Below are 27,201 nucleotides of genomic sequence, written 5' to 3'. Positions count from 1 at the left end.
GTCTGGAGCATGCGCAATGCGATTGATGGCCTTGCGGGAAGAGGCGCCAGTTTGTCCCGAAGAAGCGGAGTCAGAGCGAGGAGGTGGGCGGGGAGGATTCAGAAACACCCGCTGGAGGCCCCAAACCCCCAACGAGACTCATTGATTTTATTGTCAGTCTGCAGACAGGAGCTGGAGAACTGAACCCAGGCAGAGGAGAGGGAGGGAGAAAACTGGGAGTGGAGGAAAAAAATGGTGGAGATGGGTTTGGATTTCAGCCCAGGGAGGAGGGAGAGTGTGTGTGGCGGGGATTTACAGGTTTGGGGGAACAAGAGAGGAAGAAATGGTCCATAGAAACTAGAATTGTCTGTTCTGAATTTCTAGGCTGTGCTGACAGTCAAGAGTTTTGTAAACTCCTTATGCAGGATATTAGAAGGGGAAGATTTACAGAGAGAAGTTCAAATCAAACTTCACATCAAGATTTAAAACCGTCACTCGATTCATCAGGACCTGAATATCATCGGCAATTGAATGTGGAAGGAGAAATACTTGTTTTGTCTGTGGGAAAAGATTTCAAACATCAGTGTGACTGGAAAAGCACCGAGACACACACACCCGTGTGAGAGTGTCCTAGTGCACTAACTGTGGAAAGAGCTTTAACCAGTTACACAGCCTGAAAAAAACATCACACCATTCACAGTGGGGAGAGACTGTACATGTGTTCTGCTTGTGGATGAGGCTTCAACTGATCGTCCAACCTGATGAGATATAAGGACTCCGGCACCATGGACAAACCATGGAAATGTGAGGATTGTGGTAAAGGATTCAATTATCCATCTCAGCTGGAAATCCATCGATGCATTCACACTGGGGAGAAGCCGTTCACCTGTTCCGTGTGTGGGAAGGGATTCACTCAGACAACCAAACTCATGTCACACTAGCGAATTCACATTAAGAGGCCATTCACCTGCCCTGTATGTGGGAAGGGATTTATTCAGACATCCTGTCTTATGTTGCACCAGCGAATTCACACTGAGGAGAGGCCGTTCAGCTGCACTTACTGTGAAAAGAGGTTCAGGTCTTCATCTGACCTCCATATACACCAGCGACTTCACACTGGGCAGAAGCCATTCACTTGCCCTGTGTGTGGGAAGGGATTCACTCATTCATCCGGCCTAAGGTCACACCAGCAAGTTCATTCTGAGGAGAAGCCATTCAACTGTACTTCCTGTAGAAAGAGTTTCAGGCATTCCTCTGCCCTTGCTGAACACCAGCGAGTTCACACTGGGAAGAGGCCGTTCACTTGCTCTGTGTGTGGGCAGGGATTTACTCAGTCATCCAGTCTGCTGAGACACCAGCGAGTTCACACTGGGGAGAAGCCGTTTAGCTGCACTTCTTGTGGAAAGAGTTTCAGGCAGTCATCCACCCTCATTGCACACCAGCGAGTTCACACTGGGGAGAAACCATTCTCCTGCTCTGTATGTGGGAAGGGATTCACTGTATCATCCGCCCTCGAGTCACACCAGCAAATTCACACTGAGGAGAAGCCATTCAGCGGCACGGACTGTGGAAAGAGTGTCAGGTGTTCATCTGCTCTCCTGGCACATCAGAGAGTTCACACTGGAGAGAGACCATTCACCTGCTCCGTGTGTGGGAAGAGATTCACTCGGTCCTTCAACCTAGTGACACATGAGTGAGTTCATAAGTGACTGCAGGGGTTGGATTCTGCTGTTATCACTGCTGTTAATCATGTTCAGGATTGATAGTCTGACAATGTCAAGTTTGTTTCTGCTGACATTAACAACCCCTATAACTGGCTGGAGTTTAATATTCTGGAGATGTCACTGATACTCGGGGCTTTAGTGTCCCTTTTTAAAAACACCAACTGTGATCATTCCCCTTAATTCATGAACTCTGCTGGAAGGTCGGATCCGTTCCACAGGACGTGCATGACACAACAATAATCACAGTTTACAAAAACAAAGGGGACAGAGGAGATTGCAACAAAAACTTTGTCCACCAAAGTTCCTCTGTCTCATCCACTCCTTTCATGACAACATGCCCTGTACTGTACAGTTTGACGGCTCCACTTCTGACAGTTTCAGGGTGAAGAATGGTGTGAAACAGGGCTGTGTCCGAGTCCCCAATTTGTTTGGCATTTTCTTCTCCATGTTCCTGACCTTGCCCTTCCCTGCAGATATGGAAGGAGTTTCCCTGAATACTCAGTCAGACGAAAATTCCACAATCTGTCCAGACTGAAAATGAAGACAAAATACAGCCTGTCTCGATCAGAGACCTCCTCTATGCTGATGATGTCATGCTTGTGACTCACACAGAAACTCAGCTACAAAGACCCATGGACTGTCTCTCCCGTGTCTGTAACTTGTTCTCCCTTACTGTAAACATCAAGAAAACTGTGGTTTGGGGACTGGGTGTCCGTCCTTGATCACACTGGAAGTGGCCAGTGAAATCTGTGACTTTGGGTCCACAATGACAGACAATCTGTTTCTTGATGCAGAACTCGATACACGCATCGGGAAAGCGGCTTCACCTTTGGCCGACTCACATCAAGCTGTCTCTCAGCACCAAGATGCTGGTTTATGAGGCTTGTGTCTGAAACATGGACGATTTACAGTGATCAGGAAAGGAAGCTCAATATCTTTAACTTTCGCTGTTTGCGGCACATTCAGGGCGTCTCAGGGACAGAATCAGGAATGTGGCAGTCCTCTCAAAGACAAATCTCCCAAGTATGCTGACTCTCATCAAGCAGAGGCGACTTCACTGGCTCTGAAGAAGAGTCATACGGACTTGAAACATAACTCTGTTTCTCTCTCCACAGATGCTGTCAGACCTGCTGGGTTTTTCCAGAATTTTTGTTTCTACCCCATAAGAGGCTTCTGGCCACCCTTCCATGGTCTTGTCCGTGTCTGGGTGGCTCTGGAGAGGGAGCATGTGGTGTCCACTCATACGGTTGATACTTTCCACCACCGGTGGGTACCTCAAGGTACAGAGTGTCTCGGAGACACTGGAAACAACATTCTGGTTTAGTTAGGAAGGTTCTCTTCACTCTTGTTGGGGCTTTGATGCTGATTTTGGGCTCTTTTCATTTAATTGGACAACGTGCTTGAGAGAAGAAAGTATGTTCTATAGAAACTAGAATTGTCTGATCTGAATTTCTATCTTGGACTGACGGTGATAACTTTTGTCAACTGTATTTACAGGATATTAGAAGGAGATGATTTGAAGATGGGAAACTCAAACCAAACATTTCATCACAATCTGACAGAGTCATGTGATTCATCAGGACCAGAATATCTTCAGTCTTTGAATGTCGAAGGAGAAATGTTTGTTCTGATTGTGGGAAAAGATTTCAAGCATCAGTGTGGCTGGAAAAGCACCGAGACACACACCCGAGTGAGAGCGTTCCAGTGCACTGACTGTGGAAAGAGCTTTAACCAGTTACACAGCCTGAAATAACGTCACAACATTCACAGTGGGGAGAGACTGTACATGTGTTCTGTGTGTGGATGAGGCTTCAACTGATCGTCCAACCTGGAGAGATACAAGGACACTGAGACCACAAAGAAACCGTGGAAATGTGGGGAGTGTGGGAAGGGATTCACTTGCCCATCCCAGCTGGAAGCTCATCGACGCACTCACACTGGGGAGAGACCGTACTCCTGCTCCGTGTGTGGGAAAGGATTCACTCTGATGTCCAGCATTCAGTTACACCAGCGAGTTCACACTGACGAGAGGCCTTTTAAATGCTTTGACTGTGGGAAAGGCTTTAAAATCTCACCGGACCTAATTAAACACCAGCTTGTTCACACTGACGAGAGACCATTCAGTTGTTCTCAATGTGAGAAGAGATTCAGACAATCGCCTCACCTCATTCAACACCAGCGAGTTCACACCGGGGAGAGGCCGTACACCTGCTCCGTGTGTGGGAAGGGATTCACTTCATCATCCAACCTGGTGACACATCAGCGGGTTCACACAGGGGAGAAGATATTCACCTGCTCTGTGTGTGGGAAGGGGTTTTCTCAGTCATCAAACCTGCTGACACACCAGCAAGTTCACACTGGGGAGAGGCCGTTCACCTGCTCTGTGTGTGGGAAGAGATTTGCTCGATCATCTCACTTGCTGACGCACCAGCGAGTTCACAAATGACTGCAGAGGTTGGATTCTGCAGTTAATCACATCCTTTGTTTCTGTTGCTGTTAGTAACCCTTGTAACTGGGCTGGAGTTTAATATTCTGGATATCTGTCAAATAAATGAGTTTAGATGAAAGCAGACAGCGCTGTTGTAAGAACCTAAGAGAGGGAAGAGAAGCGTGAGAGGTGTGTCTCCAGCTGCAGCTCCTGGAAGCCCGGGTTTTGGAGCTGGAGCGGCAGCTGGGGACACTGTGGAGCATCTGCGAGGCGGAGAGTATCATAGAGAGGTGGTCACACCGTAGGCTAAGAGTCCACAGACAGGAAGGGAATGGGTGACCATCAGGCAGAGCAAGAGGACTAGGCACACAGTGCAGGAATCTCCTGTGGCTATTGCCTTGTAAAACAGATATACCACTTTGGATACTGTTGAAGGGAATGGCCTCTCAGGGGAAAGCAGCAACAGCCAAATTCGTTGCACCGTGGTTGGCTCTGCTGCACTGGTGAAGAGTAAAAAGTGTGGGAATGCAATAATTAATTCAATTGGAAGGGGAATAAATTGGCATTTCTGTGGCCGCAAACGAGACTTCAGGATGGTATGTTGTCTCCCTGGTGCTAGGGTCAAGGATGTCTCAGAGCGGCTGGAGGACATTCTGAAGGGGGAGGGTGAACAGCCAGTGGTCCTGGTACACATTGGTACAAACGACATAGGCAAAAAAAGGGATGAAGTCCCAAAAGCAGAATATAGGGGGTTAGGAAGTAAGTTGAAAAGTAGGATCTCAAAGGTAGTGATTTCAGGATTACTACCAGTGCCACGTGCTAGTCAGAGTAGAAATAGCAGGATATGTCGGATGAATACGTGGCCGAAGAGATGGTGTGAAGGGGAGGGTTTCAGATTCCTGGGACATTGGGGCCAGTTCTGGAGGAGGTGGGACCAGTACAAACTGGACGGGTTACACCTGGGCAGGACCCGGACTGATGTCTTAGGAGGAACATTTGCTAGAGTGGTTGGGAAGGGTTTAAACTAAAATGGCAGGGGGATGGGAACCTATGCAAGCAGTCAGAGGAGGGGGAATCAAGGACAAGAACAAAAGACAGAAAGGGGAATAAGAAAAGTGATAGGCAGAGAAATCAAGGGCAAGAATCAAACAGGCCCTCAGTGAAAAATAGTGGGAACGGGACAAGTAATGTTAAAAAGACAAGCCTTAAGGCTTTATGCCTTAACGCGAGGAGCATTCACAATAAAGTGGATGAATTAACCACGCAAATAGATGTAAACAGGTATGATATAGCCGGGATTACGGAGACATGGCTGCAGGTTGACCAGGGATGGGAACTGAACATCCAGGGATATTCAGTATTTCGGAAGAACAGACAAAAAGGAAAAGGCAGAGTTGCATTGCTGGTTAAAGAGGAAATTAGCGCAATGGTAAGGAAAGATATGAGCTCCGACGGTGTGGAATCTGTATGGGTAGAACTGAGAAACACTAAGGGGCAAAAAACGTTAGTGGAGGTTGTATATAGACCCCCAAAATGTAGTGGTGATGTTGGGAATGGCATTAAACAGGAAATTAGAGACGCATGCAATAAAGGAACATCTGTAATTATGGGTGACTTTAATCTGCATATCGATTGGGCAAATCTAATCAGTAACAATACCATAGAGGAGGAATTCCTGGAGTGTGTACGGGATGTTTTTCTGGACCAATACGTTGAAGAACCAGCTAGAGAACAGGCCATCCTAGACTGGGTATTATGTAATGAGAAAGGAATAATTGGCAATCTAGTTGTGCGAGGCCCCTTGGGGATGAGCGACCATAATATGAATTAATTCTTCATCAAGATGGAGAGTGACGTAGTTGATTCTGAGACTAGGGTCCTGAATCTTTATAAGGGAAACTATGATGGTATGAGGCGTGAGTTGGCTATGATGGATTGGGAAACATTACTTCAATGGATGAGGGTGGATAGGCAATGGCAAACATTCAAAGAGTGCATGGGTGAACTGCAGCAATTGTTTATTCCTCTCTGGTGCAAAAGCAAAATAGGAACGGTGGCCAAACCATGGCTTACAAGGAAAATTAGAGATAGTATGATATCCAAGGAAGAGGCATACAAATTGGCCAGAAAACGTAACAGACCTGAGGATTGGGAGCAGTTTAGAATTCAGCAAAAGAGGACCTAGCAATTGATTAAGAAGGGGAATATAGGGTACTAGAGTAAGCTTACGGGGAACATAAAAACTGACTGTAAAAGTTTCTGTAGGTATGTGAAGAGAAAAAGATTGGTGAAGACAAATGTAGGTCCCTTACAGTCAGAAACAGGAGAATTTATAATGGGGAGCAAAGAAATGGCTAACCAACTAAATAAATACTTTGGTTCTGTCTTCAGAAAGGAGGACACAAGTAACATACCAGAAATGTTGGGGAACACAGGGTTTAGTGAGAGGGGGGAACTGAAAGAAATCAGAATTAGTAGGGAAATAGTGTTGGGGAAATTGATGGGATTGAAGGCCAATAAATCCCCAGGGCCTGATAACCTACATCCCAGAGTACTTAAGGAAGTGGCCCTAGAAATAGTGAAAACATTGGTGGTCATCTTCCGAGATTCTATAGACTCTGGAACAGTTCCTACAGATTGGAGGGTAGTTAATGTAACCCCAATACTTAAAAAGGGAGGTAGAGAGAAACCAGGGAATTGTAGACCAGTCAGCCTGAAATCGGTACTTGGGAAAATTCTGAGTCCATTATAGAAGATTTAATAGCTGAGCACTTGGAAAACAGTAGCAGAATTGGACAGAGTCAGCATGGATTTATGAAAAGGAAATCATGCTTGACAAATCTACTGGAATTTTTCGAGGATGTAACGAGTAGAGTTGATGAGGGGGAGCCAATGGATGTGGTTTATTTGGACTTTCAGAAGGCTTTCGACAAAGTCCCACATAGATTGGCGTGTAAAATTAAAGCGCATGGGATTGGGGGTAGTGTATTGAGATGGATAGAAAACTGGTTGGCAGACAGGAAACAAAGAGTAGGAATAAACGGGTCTTTTTCCGAATGGCAGGCAGTGACTAGTGGGGTACCGCAGGGATCGGTGCTGGGACCCTAGTTATTCACAATATATATTAATGATTTAGATGAGGGAACTAAATGTAATGTCTCCAAATTCGCAGATGACACAAAGCTGGGTGGGAGGGTGAGCTGTGAGGAGGATGCAGAGATGCTTCAGTGTGATTTGGACAAGCTGAGTGAGTGGGCAAATGCATAGCAGATGCAGCATAATGTGGATAAATATGAGGTTATCCATTTTGGTAGCAAAAACAGGAAGGCAGATGATTATCTGAATGGCTATTAATTGAGAGAGGGGAATGCGTAACAAGACCTGGGTTTTCTCGTACACCCGTTGCTGAAGGTAAGCATGTAGGTGCAGCAGGCGGTAAAGAAGGCAAATGGTATGTTGGCCTTCATAGCCAGAGGATTCGAGTACAGGAACAGGGATGTCTTCCTGCAATTGTACAGGGCCTTGGTGAGACCACACCTGGAATATTGTGTGCAGTTTTGGTCTCCTTATCTGAGGAAGGATGTACTTGCTATGGAGGGAGCGCAGTGAAGGTTTACCCGACTAATTCCTGGGATGGCGGGATTGACATATGAGGAGAGATTGAGTCAGTGAGGATTATATTCGCTGGAGTTCAAAAGAATGAGGGGGTATCTCATAGAAACCTATAAAATTCTAACAGGACTAGACAGAGTAGACGCAGGAAGGATGTTCCTGATGGTGGGGGAGTCCAGAAGCAGGGATCACAGTCTGAGGATATGGGGTAGACCATTTAGGACTGAGATGAGGAGAAATTTCTTCACCCAGAGAGTGGTGAGCCTGTGGAATTTGTTACCACAGAAAGTAGTTGAGGCCAAAACATTGTATGCTTCCAAGAAGGAGTTAGATATAGCTCTTGGGGTGAAAGGGATCAAAGGATAAGGGGAGAAAGTGGGAGCAGGCTATTGAGCTGGATGATCAGCCATGATCATAATGAATGGCGGCGCAGGCTCGAAGGGCCCAATGGCCTACTCCTGCTCCTAGTTTCTTTGTTTCTATAAGGGCTAGGAGCGGGATTAGACTGGATGACCTGTCACGCCTGCTCCGCCATTCAAAATGATCATGGCCGATTTCAGCCTCAATTCCACTTTCCTGCCTGTTCACCATGATCCTCGATTCCCTGAGAGAGACCAAAATTCTGTCTCAGTCTAAATCTCAGTCTTCAACATCTTCAACGATGGAAACTGAAAATGAAACTTTACAGGACTGAAGGAGGCCATATGGCCCGTCATATCTGTGCCAGCCCAATCCCACTATCCAGTTCTTCGTCTGTAACCTTGTAGGTTACAGAACGTCAAGTTCCTGACTTTATTGATTGGCGCTATGGTCAGTCTCCACCTCATTCCCACAAAATAATCACAACCTGAATTGTGAATCACAATGGTGGGGCTTTTACCCAGCATTCCCCGAGGTAGAGAATGTCCCCTATCCACACAACAGGAGACCAGTGCACAGGTTCAGTGCCCCCCAGTGTTTGGAGCATGCGCAGTGTCAGTCATGACCACGGAGAGCCACTTGTTTGTCGCTTCTGCAACCGGTAGAGGGAGCGATGGAGCCGGCGGCTGGACGGGGAGGATTTGGAAACACTGTGGATCCGGAAACCCTGAGGAATAATTGTCAGCTCCTGGTTTGCAGCTGCGGGGCTTCTCCCTCCCGGGAACAGGTCCAGGTTAACGGCCGCCATCCTGTGTCAGCGAGTGGAGGATGGTTCACATCAGAGGATGGGGGAGGGGGGACAATAAATAAAAGGTTACACTTTGGGCCCAAATCAATGAGGACTCTGATCTCTCTTTGGGAAACTATGAACAAATGGCTCCTTGTAAATTGAGCTCAGGGTTACATTGGGCAGGAAGAGAAGCAGAAACCAAAACGGGACAAGAGACTGAGTTTAAATTAGTTAGGGAGAGGAAGTAGGAAAGAAACCCTGGGAGGTTTGGATAAACCACTTTCATGATTGCACATTAAATCTCCACACAATAAGTTCTGGACACACGGTTAACATCTGATATTCTGTATGGTCGGTCAGGGTGATTCAGATTAATAGATAATTGGTTTGGTTCGATAGATAATTGGTTTATGGAAAAGTCATCACGGTGCCAGGTACTGAATTGTGATGATGATACAAATAAAACAAGTAATCATCATTCATGACATAGTTATAGGCAATATTAAAATAAAGTGAAAATATTAATCAGTTAAAGGGTTGCACAATTATGATCATTTCAGCATAAAGTCATTACAATATGTTACAAAATGCAGGACTCCTTAATTTATAGATTAGAAATGAAAGGTCTACTGCACTCTGCATTTTCTATTAAAGTCCTTCGATCATATGTTGTCAGCTTGAGTTCATTAAACTCTCAATCATTTACATCCTATTTATGAGTTTTATACAGTGGATGATCGGGCTGTCTTGTAGTGTATTTGTCCCATAGCTTATTTGCAGATGTTATCTTTTCTCCTGAACTCCATTATGCATTTACTTCCATGTGGTTGGGCAGTGCCTTTGAGAGGTGGGATTCTGGAGTTTTCTGCTGTCCCAGCTGCTGAGACACCAGCTAGTTCGCATTGATGAGAGGCTGTTTAACTGCTCTGATTGTGAGAAGAGCTTTAAAAGACGAGAGGACCTGGTCAAGCACCAGTTTGTTCACACTGAGAGACAGTTAGTTGTTCTCACTGTGGGAAAGTGTTTAGACAATCACTGAACCTCATAAAACACCAGCAAGTTCACACTCACTTGCACCATGTGTGGGAAGGGATTCACTCGACTATCTCACCTCAGGTCACACCAACTTGTTCACACTGATAACAGACCTTTCCAATGTTCAGAATGTGAGAAGAGCTTTAAAACTGCAGGTGATCTACTGAGACACCAGTGAGTTCACACTGAGGAGAGGCCGTTTACCTGCTCCATCTGCCAGAAGGGTTTTATTTGTTTGACCAACCTCAAGCTGCACCAGCAAGTTCACTCTATTAGGAAACCTTTCCAATGTTCTGACTGTGAGAAGAGCTTTAAAACTACAAGGGATCTACTGATGCACCAGTGTATTCACACAGGGGAGAGGTCATTCACCTGCTCCACATGTGGGAAGGGATTCACTTGTCTAGCTCACCTCAATTCACATCATTGTTCACACTGATTACAGACTTTTCAAATGTTCAAAATGTGAGAAGACTTTTAAAACCACAGGTGTTCTGCTGAGACACCAGCGAGTTCACACTGTGGAGAGGCCGTTCACCTGCTCTGTGTGTAGGAAGGGATTCACTCATTCATCCCACTTAATGAGGCACTAGCGAGTTCACAATTGAACAAAGGGGTTGGATTTTGCTGTTATCACTGCTGTTAATCACATACAGGACAACCAGGTTCATTCTGACAGTTGGGCTGATGTTAATAACCATGTAACTGGGCTGAAGTTTGATTCATTTGACAGATCTCAAGATATTCATGTTGTTTGAAACACAGAGTGTCGTGTCCTTAATTTCTCTAAGATAAGAGGAGAATAATTGATGTCCTGATACTGACTGCTGCTTTTTTGCGTCTTTTTTCCTTTCTAACTCAAGATTATTTCAGTTCTCATACCTTCGGTTACTCTCATGGACAATTCCCAGCTCCCCATACCTTCCAGAATGTCTCTCCTGGCCTTGGGATCCTGGGAAGGTATCTGTAACACTCCCAGGATCAATAAACACAAAAGCCAGCCTGTTAATCACTCTCAACTACTGGATTTAGTGTGTGTCCCCCACAGCAAAAGTCAAATAAATCAGTTTTGTGTTAAACACAAGGTGTGTTTATTATTTAAAATATCTATAACACATGTTAGTTCCTTTTGAAGTGCTATCCCTCTCCCCTGTCTCCTCCATCCCCACCTCTATAAGATTAAGGTTTGGGAGTCATGGATTAAACAAAAAAAATGTTCAAGTTCCTCAGTGATTTTAAAGTTGTTTATTAATTATTAAGTAGTTTATTCAGAAGAACCAGATTAAATATGATCATAAACTAAATGGATATAAAATTACACTTGACCCGTGACAGGTGAAAGTGGTTTTGATAGCAGTCTCTTGTTCGATGTTTGCATCTGTTTTCTCTTTTGTTCTGTCTTCTCGAGCTGACTGAGGGGTTAGGAAGTTAGGAATGTTTCTGCCGATGAGGACTGCCCCCTTTCCCTCTGAGCACCCATTAAAATACTTTATTTCTAGGGGCTGGTAGTTTACCCCATGTCAATCACTTGTTCGATTCCCCATCTGGTCAGTGACCAGAGGCGAGGTAGCCATGGTGTCACCCCCTCCCCTCCACCCTTGTCCATCACTTTGCTTCAAGATCATCTTGCAGCTTATCTTGTGCTTGGTACGCCACCTGTTACCTCCTGCCAGACACTTGTCTAGATTCTTCTTGGCTGTTATCTCTGTTTGTCCCTGGCTCTGGCTGCTATGAACTGTTTATTCAAAGTGACAGAGACAGCAGAGACAAAGTAACAACCTTGTGTCAGACAGTCTTATGCAATACCTGCTGATTCTATAATAATTTTGTAATATTCTTAAAGATACATCTCTTACAGCACTCCCCTTTGAAAAGGAAATATACTCACAACTGTTTCTGACTAACCTAATTATTTCTACACTAGAGCTTGTTTCCCTAATTTCTCGATTACATACCGAAGATAACTAAAGTTACTGGAATTATCAGAATCATCATGACAAAATATTAATCTGAATCACCCTAATTCAACTAAACAGAATAACAGACATTAACCTTGTGTCCGGAACTTTCTGTGTAGAGATTTAACGAGCAATTGTGAAGGTGGTTTCTCCAAACCTCCCAGGGTTTCCTTCCTTCCTTCTCTCCCTCTCTAAGTTAAAGTCAGTCTCTTGTCCCGTTTTAGTTTCTGATTCTCTTCCTGCCCAATGTAACCCTGAGCTCATGTTTTACAAGGACCAAATATTTTGATAGCTTCCCAAACAGATCAGAGACCTCCTGAAACAAAAACAAAAATTGCTGGAAAAACTCCCAGCATCTGTGGAGAGAAAGACAGAGTTAACGTTTCAAGTCCGTATGACTGTTCTTCAGAGTCTTTCTCTCCATAGATGCTGTCAGACCTGCTGGGTTTTTGCAGCAATTTTTGTTTTTGTTTGATTTCTAGCATCCACAGTATTTTGCTTTTTATCAGAGTCCTGCTCATTGATTTGATCCCAAAGTGTAACCTCTTAAATTAATTCATCTCAGTTGGGTAGCAGAAAATAGCCTATTGCCTGTTTGGAGTTTCAATGGCGCTGTTGTTACCCAGCAATCCTCGCGAATGTGAATATGCTCTATTCACTCGACAGGACGCCCCAGTGCGCAGGCGCAGTGCTGGGCTGTATCTGGAGCGTGCGCAGTGTCACTTTGCTCAGAGGCCTGCGAGTGTGGAAGATGCTTTTATTCAGAGGGTGAGAGCCGGTGGTGGGGAGGGAGGAATGGAGCCGGGAGTGGAGGGGAGGGGAGGGAGGTGAGGCCTCATGTAAACACTAGGTGTAGGCCGAAATCCTGGATTAGAACCTCCATGTCCCGCGTTTGCAACTCCGGCGCTTTTCCCCGGAACACGCCCAGTTAACGGCCGCCATCTTGGGGCAAGGGGCGGAGGGGCGTATGCGCAGTGGGTGTCTCACTGATTCGGAGCCGGGACAATGGCCCGTGACGTCACTGAGGAACCTCTAGTTTGGGTGGAGCTGTGAACATGAGAATCAGGAGCAGGAGTCGGCCATTCGGCCCCTCAAGCCTGCCCCACCATTCAATAAGATCACGGCTGACCTGCCGCAGGCCTCAACTCCTCTTTGGTGCCAACTCCTCATAGCCCTCAACTTCCCAAGTGGGGGCAACTTTGGGCACAATGTCAGATTTTACTGGTTTGGAGACTGGGTCTTGCCTGGTGTTTTCTCACAGTGTATGCATTTGTTTAAAATATCTTTCAAAACTGAGGGGAAAATGTCCTAATAACTGTTTGATAAGCATCTCTGCTCCTGGCTGCTGCTGACCCTGCCACTTGTAATGACTTAATGGAGTCAGACAGTACAACTGTGCATGCACAGCATTGGTAGCAAACACAGCCGGCGAAGGGCAGGAGGACGCATGCACGGCCGCCATCTTTAGAAGCGATGAGCAGCAGAGGGCATGCGCAGTCATCACTGTCCCTTGCAGCAGGAGGAGGGAATGTTGTGTCTCCTGTCAATCCAAGATGTCCACCAATACTCATCTGCACATGCGCACTGCTCCAGAAATCCAATGGCTTCACCACTGGAGCCTGCAGCCTGGAACCTGGAGTGGGAGAAGGGAGAAGAATGAGGAGAGGCAATATAGTCTAACACTCACAGCAATCTACAATCCATGCACATTATTGTGACAGAGAGACAAAGTTTCCAACATGTCTGCAGTAAAAGATCCCACAAGGAAAATATTTTACTTTCCCATCTGCATATTCTCCCCCTCAAAACCCCTGTAAAAGGAGTTTCCAAAATCCATCAGTGTCAGTCCAGGATAGAAATGCACAATATTCTCTCCTCCTGCTGACAGGGAAAACAGCGAATATGCCCTGCCGCATATTGCCCCCTATAAAGATGGCAGTCGCTAACCTGGGTCTGCCATCAGCATACAACTGTGCATGTATCACACTGGTAGAAAACACAGCCAGGGGAGAGTGTTGTGAATTCTTATCCTGGACTGACAGTGATGGATGTTGGAAACTCCTTTTCCTTGGGGTCTGAAGGGGAGGAATTACCAACGACAAGTCAAATTAAGAGTACCAAGAGAATTGTCTCCTCTGAATCTCGAACCTCGACTGACACTTATGACTTTTGTGATCTCCTTTTACAGGGTGTTAAAAGATTTGAAGACTGCCAGGTTGTTCTCTGAATCCAGTGCTTCTGATATCTTTACAGCTGCAGGCAGCAGCAGGAGATTTTAAATTTGAAAACAGTGAAATTGTTTCAGAGGTGAGTGTTATTGAGCATTCTTGACAATTTAGAGTTTTTAGTGCTGTGCTCTGGTTCCATGGCTCAGGGGCTGGTGTGGCTCCTTTATTGTGGATCTCAATCCATGTCCATCCATTGCTCTGTTTCACCTCTGCCCTCCCTGATCACCTCTCTGTCATTGTCTAACTTCCTCTGTCTCTTCTAATGGGTGTGTTTTAACCATGTTTGATATTTTGCTGTTATTTCCACCAACTGTGTCTAAATGAGGTTTCCACTGCTGCCCATCCCCCCCAGTTATTCACTACTGATTTACCAGCTTTATTTCTCCACGGTTAGGAATTGTTTTCTCCTTCACGAGAGATCATTTCTCTTCCACTTCTAAACTTATATTGACCATCAAATTCTGGTCCATTTTTATTCCCCGTAATTCATTTTGCACACTCTGAAACATTAACTCTGTTGCTCTTTCTACAGTTACTGCCTGACCTGCTGAGTATTTCCAGCATTTGCTCTTTTTATTTTAGATTCCCAGCGGCTGCATTATTTTCCTTTTGTTTTATTGCAGATGTTTCTCACAGAACTGAATCTAAAAACAGAGATGGACCAATTAAGAACTGATTATTAGGTTGGGTGTTGGTTGCAGATTTTGGCCCCTGGCCTCCATGGTAGGTGCTTATTCACATAATCATTGTGTGATTACAATACAGGAGGCCATTCAGCCTGTCATGGTCAAGCCCGTGCTGGCGTTCTGCAAGAGCAAATCGGCTAGTCGCATTCCCCTGCCCTTTCCGCGTAGCCCAACTTTTAACTTCAGGTGCTTCTCCAATTCCCTTTTGAAAGCCTTTATTGCATCAGTTTAAGCTGGAGTGGAGATGGAGGAGAAGCTGCTGGGTTTAACCCTGAGTTCTTCGGAACCCAGAAATTTCCAATGTGAAATTGTCGAGGGAGGTGGATTCCAGGGAGATCAGGTTGTTAAATGGACACTGTCCGTACAATGTAAAAGAATATTGTTTTTGGAATAAATATTTCTATAGATGCTTTTAATTTATTTTACATATACATATTTTGAAAATTTATTCCTACCAGCAGCAGATATTACCCATCCCCAGTTACCTGTGGAGAAGATGATGTTTGACCTTCTTGAACCGCTGCAGTCCGTGTGGTGAAGGTGCTCCCACAATGCTGTTAGGTAAGGAGTTACAGGATTTTCACTCAGTGATGATGAAGGAACAGTGATGTATGTCCAAATCAATGGCAATAATGTGTATTTATATAGTGCCTTTCATGTAATAGACCTTTCCAGGGTGTTTCACAGGTGTGTTATAAAGCAACATTTGACACTGAGCCACATAAGGACATATTAGGGCAGGTGACCAAAAGCTTGGTCAAAGAGGTAGGTTTTAAGGAATATTTTAAAGGAGGAAAGTGAGATGGAGAGGCAGAGCTTGGGGCCTTGGCAACTGAAAGAACAGCCACCAATGGTGGAGCGAATCAAATCAGAAATGCTCAAGGGGCAGGAATTAGATGAGCGCAGAGATCTCAAAGGGTTGTGCGGCTGCAGGAGAGTACAGAGATAGGGATGATCATAGCCATAGAGGGATTTGAAAACAAGGATGAGAATTTTAAAGTTTGGTGCTTAAATGAGAACCTTTGTAGGCAGCAAGCACAGGGTAATGGGTGAAGAAGACTTGATGCAAGGAAACACGTAGGCAACAGAGTTTTGGATGAGCTCAAGATTACAGGGAGGTTGAATATGGGAGTCCGGTCGCGCGTGTGTTGGGATAGTTAAGTCTAGAGGTAACAAAGGAATGGATGAGGGTTTAAGACTCGGGTGGAGTTGGACGATGTGACTGAGGTGCAAATAGGCAGTCTTGGTGACGATGCAGATATGTGGTTGGAAGCTCATCATGAGTTCAGATATGACACCAAAGTTGTGAACAGTCTGGTTCAGCCTCAGACAGTTGCCAGGGAGAGGGATGGAGTCGACGGCCAGGGAGAGGAGTTTGTAGCGGGGATTGATGACAATGGCTTCGGTCGTTCCAATATTTAAATGGAGGAAATTTCTGCTCATCCAGTACTGGCTGCCGGACAAGTCAGAACGGTGTGTGAATTGGAGGGGAACTTGGAGTTGGAGGTGATGCAGACCAGGTGGCAGGTTACCTTCCCTGAAAGACGTTAGTGAATGAGTTAGGTTTACAACAATCCACATACACCTGCTCCCTTGGCCCTTCTGGGTTGAGGGTTTGGGAAGTTCTGGTTGAGTTGTGGATACATAAAATCACTCTCCTTTACCCCCCTCACTCTGCCATCTCTCTCTCTCTCTCTCATCTCTCCCCCTATAGAGGCCAGAACCTTGTGTAGGCCCAGACTGGGAGGCCTGTTCCCTTCCCTGAAGGACATTAGTGAACCAGTTGGGTTTTTATGACAATCCAGCAGTTTTCATGGTCATTTTTTCCTAGTCCTGGCCCCACAAATTACCAGATTCATTCAGCTCAATTTCACAACCTGCCTTTGTGTTTTTGTGGGTTCTCTCTCACTCCCTTTTTTCTGTTTTACATCAATTTCACAGGGTATTAGAAGAGGAGGATTTGCAGTCGGGAAACTCAAACTAAACATCATGTCAGGATCTGACAGTCTCCCAGTTTATCGCAATCTGAATATCATCATCAGATAGTGAACATGGAAGGAAAAAGCACCGTTCACAGCGGAGAGAAACCGTACACATGTTCTGTCTGTGGGCAAAGCTTCAACTTTTCATCCAACCTGCAGAGACACAAAGACACCCGCACCACGGAGAAACCATGGAAATGTGAGGACTGTGCAAAGCGATTGAATTGTCCTGTTAAGCTGGAATCTCATTTGCACTTTCACACTGGAGAGAGGCCGTTCACCTGCTCAGAGTGTGGGAAGGGATTTACTCGTTCATCCCACCTGCTTCGGCACCAGTGTGTTCACACTGGGGAGAGGCCGTTCACCTGCACCAGATGTGGAAAGGGATTCACTCGGACGTGCCACCTCATGGCACACCAGCGTGTTCACACTGAGGAGAGACCATTTAAATGTCCGGGCTGCGGGAAGGGCTATAAAAGTTCAGGTGAATTGATGTACCATCAACGTATCCACACTGATGAGAGACCGTTCAGGTGCTCTCACTGCGGGACTGGGTTCAGGCGATCATCTGACCTCACTGAACACCAGAGAACTCACACTGGGGAGAGGCCGTTCATCTGCACGGAGTGCGGGAAAGGATTTACTCAGTCATCCAGCCTGCTGAGACACCAGCGAGTTCACACTGAAGAGAGACCATTCACCTGTCCCGAGTGTGGGATGGGATTCAGTAATTCATCCAACCTGCTGACCCACCAACGTGTTCACACTGGGGAGAGGCCATTCACCTGCTCAGCATGTGGGAAGGGATTCACTCAGTCATTCAGCTTGCTGAGGCATCGGCGAGTTCACACTGGGGAGAGGCCATTCACCTGCCCCGTGTGTGGGAAGGGATTCATTAGTTCAACCAACCTGCAGAGACACCAGAAGGTTCACACTGGGGAGAGACCTTTTAAATGCCCAGACTGCAGGAAATGCTATAAAAACTCCTGGGAACTCATGTCCCATCAACAGATTCATGCTGAATAGATACCATTCAGGTGCTCTCAGTGCGGGACTGAGTTCAGGAAATCATCTTAACTCGCTGAACACCAGTGAATCCACACTGGGGAGAGGCCATTCACCTGCACAGAGTGTAAGGAGGGGTTCATTAATTGAACCAATCTGCTCAGATACAAGCAAGTTCACGAGTGATTGGATTTTGCTGTAAATCACATCCAGGATTGAATTATGTTCTTTGGGGTCTGTTTCTGCTGATGTTAATAAACTCCATCATAGTTATAGTGGTTAATATTCTGGATAGAAGCCAAATAAATCAGCTTTGTCTTAAACAAAGTGTGTTGAGTCTTTTTAATGTCTCTGAAACAAGTTAATTCCTTTTGAAGTGCTCTCCCGCTCCCCTGTCTCCTCCTCCCTCACCTCCAAAAACAAGTGTGAGGAGCTCATGGAGCTTCTTTGTTACTAAGATTGAGACAATCTGATCAGCTGCCTCTGCTGCTTTCCACCCTTCCACTAGCCCACCGGGACAAACTGCCTTTAAAGTTACCCCCCCGGGCCTGATCCAAGAACGTCCCTCTTTCTCTAGGCTCCCTCCCATCTCCCCTCATACCCTCTCAGGGCTCATCTTGCCCATGAGACCCACCTCCTGCTCCATCGACCCTATTCCCATGTAAATTGATCTTGTTAACAGTTCTCTCTCTTCAGTTGTTTTCCCGCTTTCGTTTAAATCTGCCGCCATCGCCACCTCCTCAAAACACAGACCCTTGTCTCCACTGTCCTTGCAAACTAAAGCCCCATTTCCAAACTGCCGTTCCTCTCCAAAGTCCGAGATCATCTTATCGACTCCCAATTAATTATCTGTCCATCATTCCCGGAAGTCCGTATTTGAATCCCTTCCAGCAGATTTCAGCCTCTGCCACAATACGGAAACAGCTCTTCTCAAAGTCACAAATGACATCCTCTGTGACTGTGACAAAGGTTAAGTAACCCTCCTTGTTCTTCTGGACCTGTCTGCAGCCTCGACATGGTTGACCACACAATCCTCCTGCACTTCTCCACTATCACCCAGCCGATGGGACTACTCTCGCCTGGTTCCTTGTAATCTATCTAATCACAGCCAGAGGATCACCTTCAATGGCTTCTCTACCTGTTCCCACACAGTTACCTCTGGTATGCACACCAAGGTCCCTCTGACCTTCAGTACTTTCCATGGTCCTGCCATTCACAGTGTAATCCCTTGCCTTGTTAGCCCTCCCCAAGTGCATTAATTCAAACTTTTCCGGGTTGAATTCCATTTGCTACTGCTCTGCCCACCTGACCAGTCCATTGATATCCTCGTTTGTGAAGCTAAAAACAAATGTGGTGCTATTTAAAATCAAACAACATGACGTGGGAGAAAATAAAGGGAAGACATAGAGTAAACTAAAAATAAAAAATAAACTCGAAACGTCAACTGTACTCTTCTCCGCCGATGCTGCCAGACCTGCTGAGTTTTTCCAGGTATTTTTTATTTTTTGTTTTGGATTTCCAGCATCCGCAGTTTTTTTGTTTTTAACATAAATTAAACTCCCTTCCCCCACCTGCCAGCCCAGCACGCAGGCGCAGAAAGCGCTGCTGACCTGAGCTGTCTGGAGCGATCTCTGTTTGGACCAAGCAGTCGCCGTAGTCAGTGGGGGGAGGGGGGAATTCGCCGAGCGGCTACTCGCTCTGGCCGGAGCCGTCAGCCGGTTGCCTGGAAACCTTGGCTCGAGGAGTCGGCGGAGCGGGAACAATAGGTGGGGGCGGGGCTCCCGTGTCCGCGCTCTGGCCTGCAGACTGGAACCCGAGGACGTCACCGCGGATCAGAGTGATTCCTATTGGCTGATTCAGGCAGGGTTCCATTGTGGACGTCACAATGCGGAAGTTGGACAATGAGCTTCAGACGAAAACTTCCTCCTCTGGGCAACATCTGTGAGGAAATCAATGCTTCTCCCTTTCCATTTCTTTTCTAATTCTGGGGATAAATTGGTGACCTGCAGGAACTGAAGGGAAATGAAGTGATTCCAGGGAGGGATTCCAGACTCTGAGAAGGTAAGCCGAGGTCTCGCTCTCTCTCTCTTAAAGACATTGACATCCTTTGCTCCTTCAACTTGACACATTTATTTGTCTGGCTAAATTAGGCTGGCTCCTTCCTAATTGTTTACAATTAAAGGAATGGTTTCCCCAAGAGATGGCCGATATTTAAGGGGACATTAAATTAATATAGGACAGAGATATGTTTAATATTGTCATAAGGTACATTTTAAATATATAATTTATGGTCCTGTAAGAAAGTTCTTTTTTCATCTCATTATGTAATACTGTTGCTATGTTATATATTTCTCGTACTGAAAGAGTCCAGTTGTCAATTTGAGTCCATGCTGACTCAATGTGGAACAATCCACTCAGCCCGATTCGTCTTCTACATTCTTGTATCCTTGCATGATTATTTCTTTCAAGTGCCCATCCAATTTCATTTTAAAACCATTTACATTTTAGCAGCCTCCATAAACATTTTAGCAGCCTCCATAAACATTTTCGGTCTCTAATTCCAGGACATGAAGCACTGACCATGGTCTGTCGATCAGCATGAATCTCTCCTTCAGGACAATTAGGAGGTTCAAAGTTATGTGCAGCAAAGTATCTTGGATATGAACTTGAGGTGATGTAACCTATGGGGGTACAGACCAGGCGCTGGAAGGTGGTGTTAGATTGGATTGTTCTTTCTTGGATGGCACAGACATGATGGACCGAATGGTCTTCTCTGCTATAAATATATTATGTACCTATGAGAGGGCAGATGGAACCCCAGTTTAACCTCTCATTCGAAATACAGAACCTCAGACAGTGCAGCATTCTCTCAGTACTGACATTGATTTATAGAGGTGGAAAGGTTTAAGGAGGGAATCCCCGAGTTCAATCCAGAGAATTTTGAGGTAATTGATTTGGGGAAGGCTAACAAGGCAAGGGGATACAGAACAAATAGTAGAATAGTGAGAAATGTAGAGGAACAGAAGGACCCTGGATTGTATGCCTACAGATCCCTGAAGGTAACAGCACAGGTAGATAAGGTGGTTAAAAAAGCACGTGGAATATTTTTCTTTAATAGCAGAGGCCTGCGTATCTGTAGCACTTTCTGCTTGTATTTAAATCTAAATCCTTACGCTTGAAGTTAACAAACTGATTGGGTAAGGGGGCGTCACAATAAAATACAGTAACTACCCACATATACTTTCTGTCAGTGTGGGGTCAGTGCGCCTCCCACCCCCACATTTCATCCAGGTCTGAGGAGCTTGGAGACTGGGATCCGGATGAGTAATGGCGGCCCCAGCTCCCACAATCCCCCGCGCTGGTGAAACCGCTCTATCCGCCGCGCGGTGGGCGACCCGGGACTGCGCATGTCCAAGGGAGAGGGAAGTTGCGCATGTGCGAGGGAGAGCCCCTCCCCCCAACATTACTATCATGCTGAGATGTTGGCCAATGGGAATACTTGGAGGACCGGAAGTATCCGGGTGCTCTAGCCAATCAGAGCGCAGGCTTTGTGTCTCCAGCGCAGAGACGAAACTTCCTCCTGTATCCAACATCTGTGAGTAAAACCATTTCTTTTCTCCCCCTTTCCATTTCTTTTCTCATTCTGAGTTTAAATTGTTGATTTGCAGGAACTGAAGGGAAAGGAAGTGAATCCAGGGAGGGTGCAGACTCTGGAAAGGTTGGCCCAGGTCTCTCTCTCTCTTAAAGACATTGACATCCTTTGCTCCCTCAGCTCGACACATTTATTTGTCTGGCTAAAAGGATGGCCTCTTTCTTAATGTTCATAACTAAGGGGATGGCTTCCCCAGGAGATGGCTGACATTTAAGGGACAGTAAATTATATTGGAAGAGTTATGTTGAGTGTTGTTATATCATACATATTAGAGATATTATTTATGGTTCTTTAATCATGTACATTTATTATTATTTCTATTCTTGTAATATATTAGGTGGTAGCATTTTATATTTCCAACCATAGAGTCATTTTGGCATTCAGCGATTTGAGTCCATGCCAACTCTCCAAGATTAGCCTGGAGTCTCCAGGAATTGAAGACCATTCTCCAATTCACTGCTGCGTGCAACCCTGGAGAAAATTCATCAGGAAATTAATAAAGATTGGGTTTTTTTGTAATTTTCTTAGAACATTTCACTTTGCCAGATGTAAAACTATTGAAAATGTGTGTGGGGATGGAGGTGGGTGTTGGGTGGCTGGGGAGGGCGTGGAAGGCTGCTTGGCTGACAGTTGAGCATCATCCAAGTGGATATTGAGTCTTTTTGCTTTCCAGTTGCTGGAGGAAGGCAGTGTGCCACAAGGTTGGCTGTGTTGGTTGATTAACGGCTGGAACGTGGAGGTAAATCATGTGGTGAAACCTCCAGGAATACATTTCATCACAGTTGGCAAGCTTAGTCCTCACTCACTCTCCATAAAGCAATCCATTCACCCTGTAGATTCTCATAGTCTTGCAAGTTTATTTCCTTCAAATGCCTAATTTCATCCTCAAATCATTGTTAATATCTGCTTCTACCAGCATCGTAGGCAGCAAGTTCCAAGTAAATCTAAGAGTACTGTAACTCTAGCTCAGCATCAGAGTACTGTATCTCGAGCTCAGCATCAGAGTACTGTATCTCTAGCTCAGCATCAGAGTACTGTATCTCTAGCTCAGCATCAGAGTACTGTATCTCTAGCTCAGCATCAGAGTACTGTATCTCTAGCTCAGCATCAGAGTACTGTATCTCTAGCTCAGCATCAGAGTACTGTATCTCTAGCTCAGCATCAGAGTACTGTATCTCTAGCTCAGCATCAGAGTACTGTATCTCTAGCTCAGCATCAGAGTACTGTATCTGTAACTCAGCATCAGAGTACTGTGTCTGTAACTCAGCATCAGAGTACTGTATCTCTAGCTCAGCATCAGAGTACTGTATCTCTAGCTCAGCATCAGAGTACTGTATCTCTAGCTCAGCATCAGAGTACTGTATCTGTAACTCAGCATCAGAGTACTGTGTCTGTAACTCAGCATCAGAGTACTGTGTCTGTAACTCAGCATCAGAGTACTGTGTCTGTAACTCAGCATCAGAGTACTGTGTCTGTAACTCAGCATCAGAGTACTGTATCTGTAACTCAGCATCAGAGTACTGTGTCTCTAACTCAGCAGAGTATTGTCTCTCTAAACCAGCTTTAGGGTACTGTATCTCTAACTCAACATCAGAGTGTTGTATCTCTAGCTCAGTAATAGAGTACTGTATCTCTAACTCAGTGGTAGAGCACTGTATCACTCAGCAATAGAGTACTGTATCTCCAGCTCCATAGTAGAATACAGTATCTCAATATCAGTATTAGAGTACTGAATATTACACACATTTTTAGTCCTGTGATAGATTTTCGTGCCTCTGCGTCCAGAACAGGAAGCGGTGAGTGTGGAACTGTCAGTTAGCATGATTTGCCACATTCAGGAGAATTGGGAGGGTGTACATTAGGTAATGCAGAGTTAGAAAGGAGGGAGAGTGTGTGGGATGGAGATTTACACATTTTGGAACATAGGAGGGAAGAATGTTCCTTAGAAATTAGAATTGTCTGTTCTGAATTTTTATCCTAGACTGATGACATGTGTGAACTCCTTTTACAGGATATTAGAAGGGGAGGATTTGCAAACAGAAATCTCAATACAAAAGTCACGTCAAGATCTGACAGTCACTCAATTCACGGGAACTGAATATCATCAGCCTTTGAATCTAGACGGAGAAATGTTGGTCTGTTCTGTCAGCTTCAAAAAGTTTTAAACATCTGTGTGACTGGAAAAGCATTGAGACACACACACCCAAGTGAGAATTTTCCATTGTACGACTGTGGAATAACCTGAAAAAACACAAGGACACCTGCACCATGGAGAAACCGTGGAAATGTGGGGATTGCGGGAAAGGATTCCGTTCCCCGTCTGTGCTGGAAATTCATCGACGCAGTCACACTGGGGAGAGGCCGTTCACCTGCTCCGAGTGTGGGAAGGGATTCACACGATTATCCACACTGCTGACACACCAGCGAGTTCACACTGGGGAGAGGCCATTCACCTGCGCTGAGTGCGGGAAGGGATTCACTCAGTCATCCCACCTGCTGATACACCAGCGAGTTCACACCGGGGAGAGGCCGTTCACCTGCTCCTTGTGTGAGAAGGGTTTCAGTGATTCATCTACCCTGCAGACACACCAGCGAGTTCACACTGGGGAGAGACCGTTCACTTGCTCCATGTGTGGGAAAGGATTCGCTCAGTCATCCAACCTGTATTCACATCAGCGAGTTCACACTGCGGAGAGGCCATTCACCTGCTCTGTGTGTGGGAAGAGGTTCCCTCACTCATCCAACCTGCTGAGACACCAGCAGGTTCACAGTGGGGAGGGGGCTTTCACTTGCTCTCAGTGTGGGAAGGGATTCAGTGATTCATCCAACCTATTTTCACACCAGCGGGTTCACACTGGGGAGAGGCCGTTCATGTGCTTTGTGTGTGGGAAGGGATTTACTCAGTCATCCAGCCTGCAGACACACCAGCGAATTCACACTGGGGAGAGACCGTTCACCTGCTCTGTGTGCGGGAAGGGATTCAGTGATTCATCCAACCTGTTTTCACACCAGCGAGTTCACACTGGGGAGAGGCCGTTCCCCTGCTCTCAGTGTGGGAAGGGATTCACTCGGTTATCCAACCTGGTGACACACCAGCGAGTTCACAGTGGGGAGAAGCCATTCATCTGCTCCGAGTGTGGGAAGGGATTCACACAGTCACAACACCTGCTAAGACACCAGCGAGCTCACCAGTGCTTACAGAGGTTGGATTCTGCTGCTATTGCTGCTGTTAATCACATCCAGAACTGAACCATGTTCATTATGAAAGTTGGGAGGGTCAGAGGGTTTCTTTCTGCTGGACTGGTCAGTCTCATGACTTTGCTTCCAGTGGGCTGATGCTCTTTGAATGTGGGAGAGCACTTTTCCACTGAAATGATCCATAAAAGCTGATGAAGTACATTTATTTATCCTGGATAGTAAATAGTGTTGTTCCTACCACTACAGGTAGATTTAAAATAAATACATCTGCTTTTTTCCCATTGAGTCTATAGCACAGGGCTAGACCAGTCGGCTCCATTGGTCTATGTCAGTATTTGTGCTCCACATGAGCCTCCACCCACCCCTCTTCATCTCCCCCATCAGCATATCCTTCTATTCCTTTCTCCCTCTTGTTTGTATCTAGCTTCCCCTTAAATGTATTCATGCTGTTCACCTCAACCAGTCACTGTGATAGCGAGTTCCACATTGTCACCACTCACTGGATAAAGAGGTTTCTCATGAAATCCCCATTGGATTATTGAACCCCTTCATAATCTTAAAGACTCCCATCAGGTTACCCTTCAGTCTTCTCTTTTCTAGAGAAAAGCAGCCCCAGACTTTCCCGAGGGTTGAAATGCTCTCAGTTCTGGTATTATTCTTGTAAATATTTGTTGCCCCTTCTCCAGTGCCTCTATTTCCCTTTTCTAAATGGACATCAAAAATGTTGACAGTACTCCCAGTGTAGTCTAATCATGGTTCGAAACAAGTTGAATATAACTTCCCTGCTTTTCAATTCTGTCCCTCTAGAAAGGAACCCTACATCTGAGCCCCGCACTTTAGACAAGATGTGAAATTATGCGAGAGAGCGCAGAGGAGAATCGTGAGAATGCGCCAGAGATGAGGGTCTTCAGTTAGTTGGAGAGACGGGAGCAGCTGAAATTTCTGTCTTTAGATCATAGAGTCATTAGGGCAGAGAAGGAGGCCATGCAGCCCATCGAGTCCATGTCGACTCTTGGCAGAGCAAATTAGTCAGTCCCATTGCCCTGTTCTATCCCTGTTACCCTGAATGTTTATTTCCCTCAAGTGTCCATCCAATTTCCTTTTGAAATTATTCATTGTCTCCTTTTCCACTGCCCTTATAAGCAGTGAGTTCCAGGTCATTCCCACTCAGTGTGTAAAATATTCTACCTCAAATCCCCCTGCATCTCCTCCCCAAAAGCTTAAATCCATGTCCCCCACTCCTTGTACCTCAGTTAATGGGAACAGCTTTTCTTTGTCCACCTTATGTAAACTTGTCATAATTTTGTACACCTCTATCAAATCTCCCCTGAACCTCCTTTACGCCAAGGAGAACAATCCCAGTTTGTCATCTAAAATAAAGAACAAACAGAATATGTTAATGCCTGGAATCAAATGGGAATTTAAAGGTATTTTGAAAATATTGTACCGGACAGTAAAGGAATTGGAATTACTCACCTTGGGTGTTGTTCAATGGAATATATCAATCCGGTATCCACATACATTCTAGTGAAAGTCAAGGAAGTGTCGATGAGATGAACAAGTTGATAGCTTTATCTTGGAAATATTTGTATCCTTTGCTTATATTCTTTTTATAAGAAAACCACATTTGATAGCCTGGCTAATACCTAAAATATCAACACCATATCAGGGGAGATAAGCAAAGATCTCGAGATTAACACCCACTTTCATCTTTTAATAAGAACACCTGAAAGTTCAGAATATGTGGCATGATATTGGAATACCGATTTGTGTGTACAGATGTAATTTGTTACATGTGAAGCAACTAACGTGTAAATTCATGGTGAAAGGCACTGAAGAATGGGTTCCAAACATGGACAGCTACTTGACAAACACCATGACATGAAATGGTTAATGTGACCAGGGAAATGAGACAACATTTTGACATCATTAAGACACTGACTCATACTCCATGGAGAAACTGACTTTAAAACAATCAGGATAGAATTAAGCACACTGGTCACACTCAAAAGATGAATTAAATTAAAGTTAAAGGGATAAAAATTTTCGATTGGGAAAATCAAGGGCTTGGGAGAAATAATACTCAGTAAGAACTGTCCACAAGTTGGATAGGGATAAAGAGAGAGCTGGAGAATCTTTGACATCCATGCTTGATAAGTTGCTTCTTGATGCTCTTTGATATTCCTCATGTACTAGTACCATAGAGCTCATGGAGCTCCTTCATGAGAAGAAAAGATTGAGTAAATGTTACTCCAGATGGGGCCAGAACAGAACTGGAAAATAACAGAGTGAAATTGAATGAGGGAGTCAGAGAGAGAGAGTACTGCTCCCCCTCAAGATGTGGGCTGTAAGAATCCTGGGGGATCCCCGCTTGGGGTTTTCTTGCTAATTAGTGAACAATAAAATAAATTCGATAACTGGCTGTGCATTTATTTTTAATTTTATTCTTATGCTTCTGTTTTTATTCCTGTTGTGATTACGCTCTGAGTAAGGATGGTTGATAGGTGACAGGATGGGATATTGTGGCTTGGGTCTTCATTGACCAAATGTTTTATTGATCTGAA

At 45.2% G+C, this 27,201-nt stretch overlaps 4 protein-coding genes across 5 annotated transcripts in view; all 4 read left to right on the top strand.

Annotated features, from left to right (window-relative positions):
• On the top strand, positions 1 to 6,321 carry LOC144697297 (uncharacterized). The gene is made up of 2 exons (XM_078569261.1): positions 1 to 83; positions 3,201 to 6,321. Exon 2 carries the CDS (start codon positions 3,691 to 3,693, stop codon positions 4,147 to 4,149), a length of 459 nt encoding a protein of 152 aa, XP_078425387.1. The 5' UTR covers positions 1 to 83; positions 3,201 to 3,690; the 3' UTR covers positions 4,150 to 6,321.
• LOC144697916 (uncharacterized) lies at positions 17 to 1,676 on the top strand. Its single transcript, XM_078569878.1, has 2 exons — positions 17 to 49; positions 921 to 1,676. Exons 1-2 carry the CDS (start codon positions 17 to 19, stop codon positions 1,674 to 1,676), a joined length of 789 nt encoding a protein of 262 aa, XP_078426004.1.
• Positions 6,322 to 13,947: 7,626 nt separating the features above from the next.
• The window catches only part of LOC144697912 (uncharacterized), a 294,824-nt gene continuing 281,570 nt past the window's right edge, over positions 13,948 to 27,201 (top strand). The window contains 1 exon segment of the mRNA XM_078569873.1: positions 13,948 to 14,193. The gene's annotated coding sequence lies outside the window, so the exon portion shown is untranslated.
• LOC144697051 (uncharacterized) lies at positions 19,599 to 27,054 on the top strand. Of its 2 annotated transcripts, none has more exons than XM_078568833.1 (2): positions 19,599 to 19,848; positions 23,451 to 27,054. In XM_078568833.1, exon 2 carries the CDS (start codon positions 23,708 to 23,710, stop codon positions 24,686 to 24,688), a length of 981 nt encoding a protein of 326 aa, XP_078424959.1. In that variant the 5' UTR covers positions 19,599 to 19,848; positions 23,451 to 23,707; the 3' UTR covers positions 24,689 to 27,054. The 2 variants fall into 2 exon arrangements, with proteins under 2 accessions (XP_078424959.1, XP_078424960.1); XM_078568834.1 differs by lacking the exon at positions 19,599 to 19,848 and adding an exon at positions 21,314 to 21,382.

This window comes from Cetorhinus maximus, chromosome 23 (genome assembly GCF_964194155.1).
Source record: "Cetorhinus maximus chromosome 23, sCetMax3.hap1.1, whole genome shotgun sequence".
NCBI lineage: Eukaryota > Metazoa > Chordata > Chondrichthyes > Lamniformes > Cetorhinidae > Cetorhinus > Cetorhinus maximus.
Note: the sequence above shows the minus strand (reverse complement) of the source record. Positions and strands in the feature narration are given on the sequence as shown.

What these genes read in the sequence shown, in the direction of transcription:
- LOC144697916 (XM_078569878.1), top strand. Translation starts at nt 17, where the DNA reads ATGCGATTGATGGCCTTGCGGGAAGAGGCGCCA. An exon ending in CCTTGCGGGAAGAGGCGCCA is followed by an intron (nt 50 to 920) that starts GTTTGTCCCGAA and finishes ATGTCACACTAG; the next exon opens with CGAATTCACATTAAGAGGCC.
- LOC144697297 (XM_078569261.1), top strand. Translation starts at nt 3,691, where the DNA reads ATGTCCAGCATTCAGTTACACCAGCGAGTTCACACTGACGAGAGGCCT.
- LOC144697051 (XM_078568833.1), top strand. Translation starts at nt 23,708, where the DNA reads ATGGAGAAACCGTGGAAATGTGGGGATTGCGGGAAAGGATTCCGTTCC.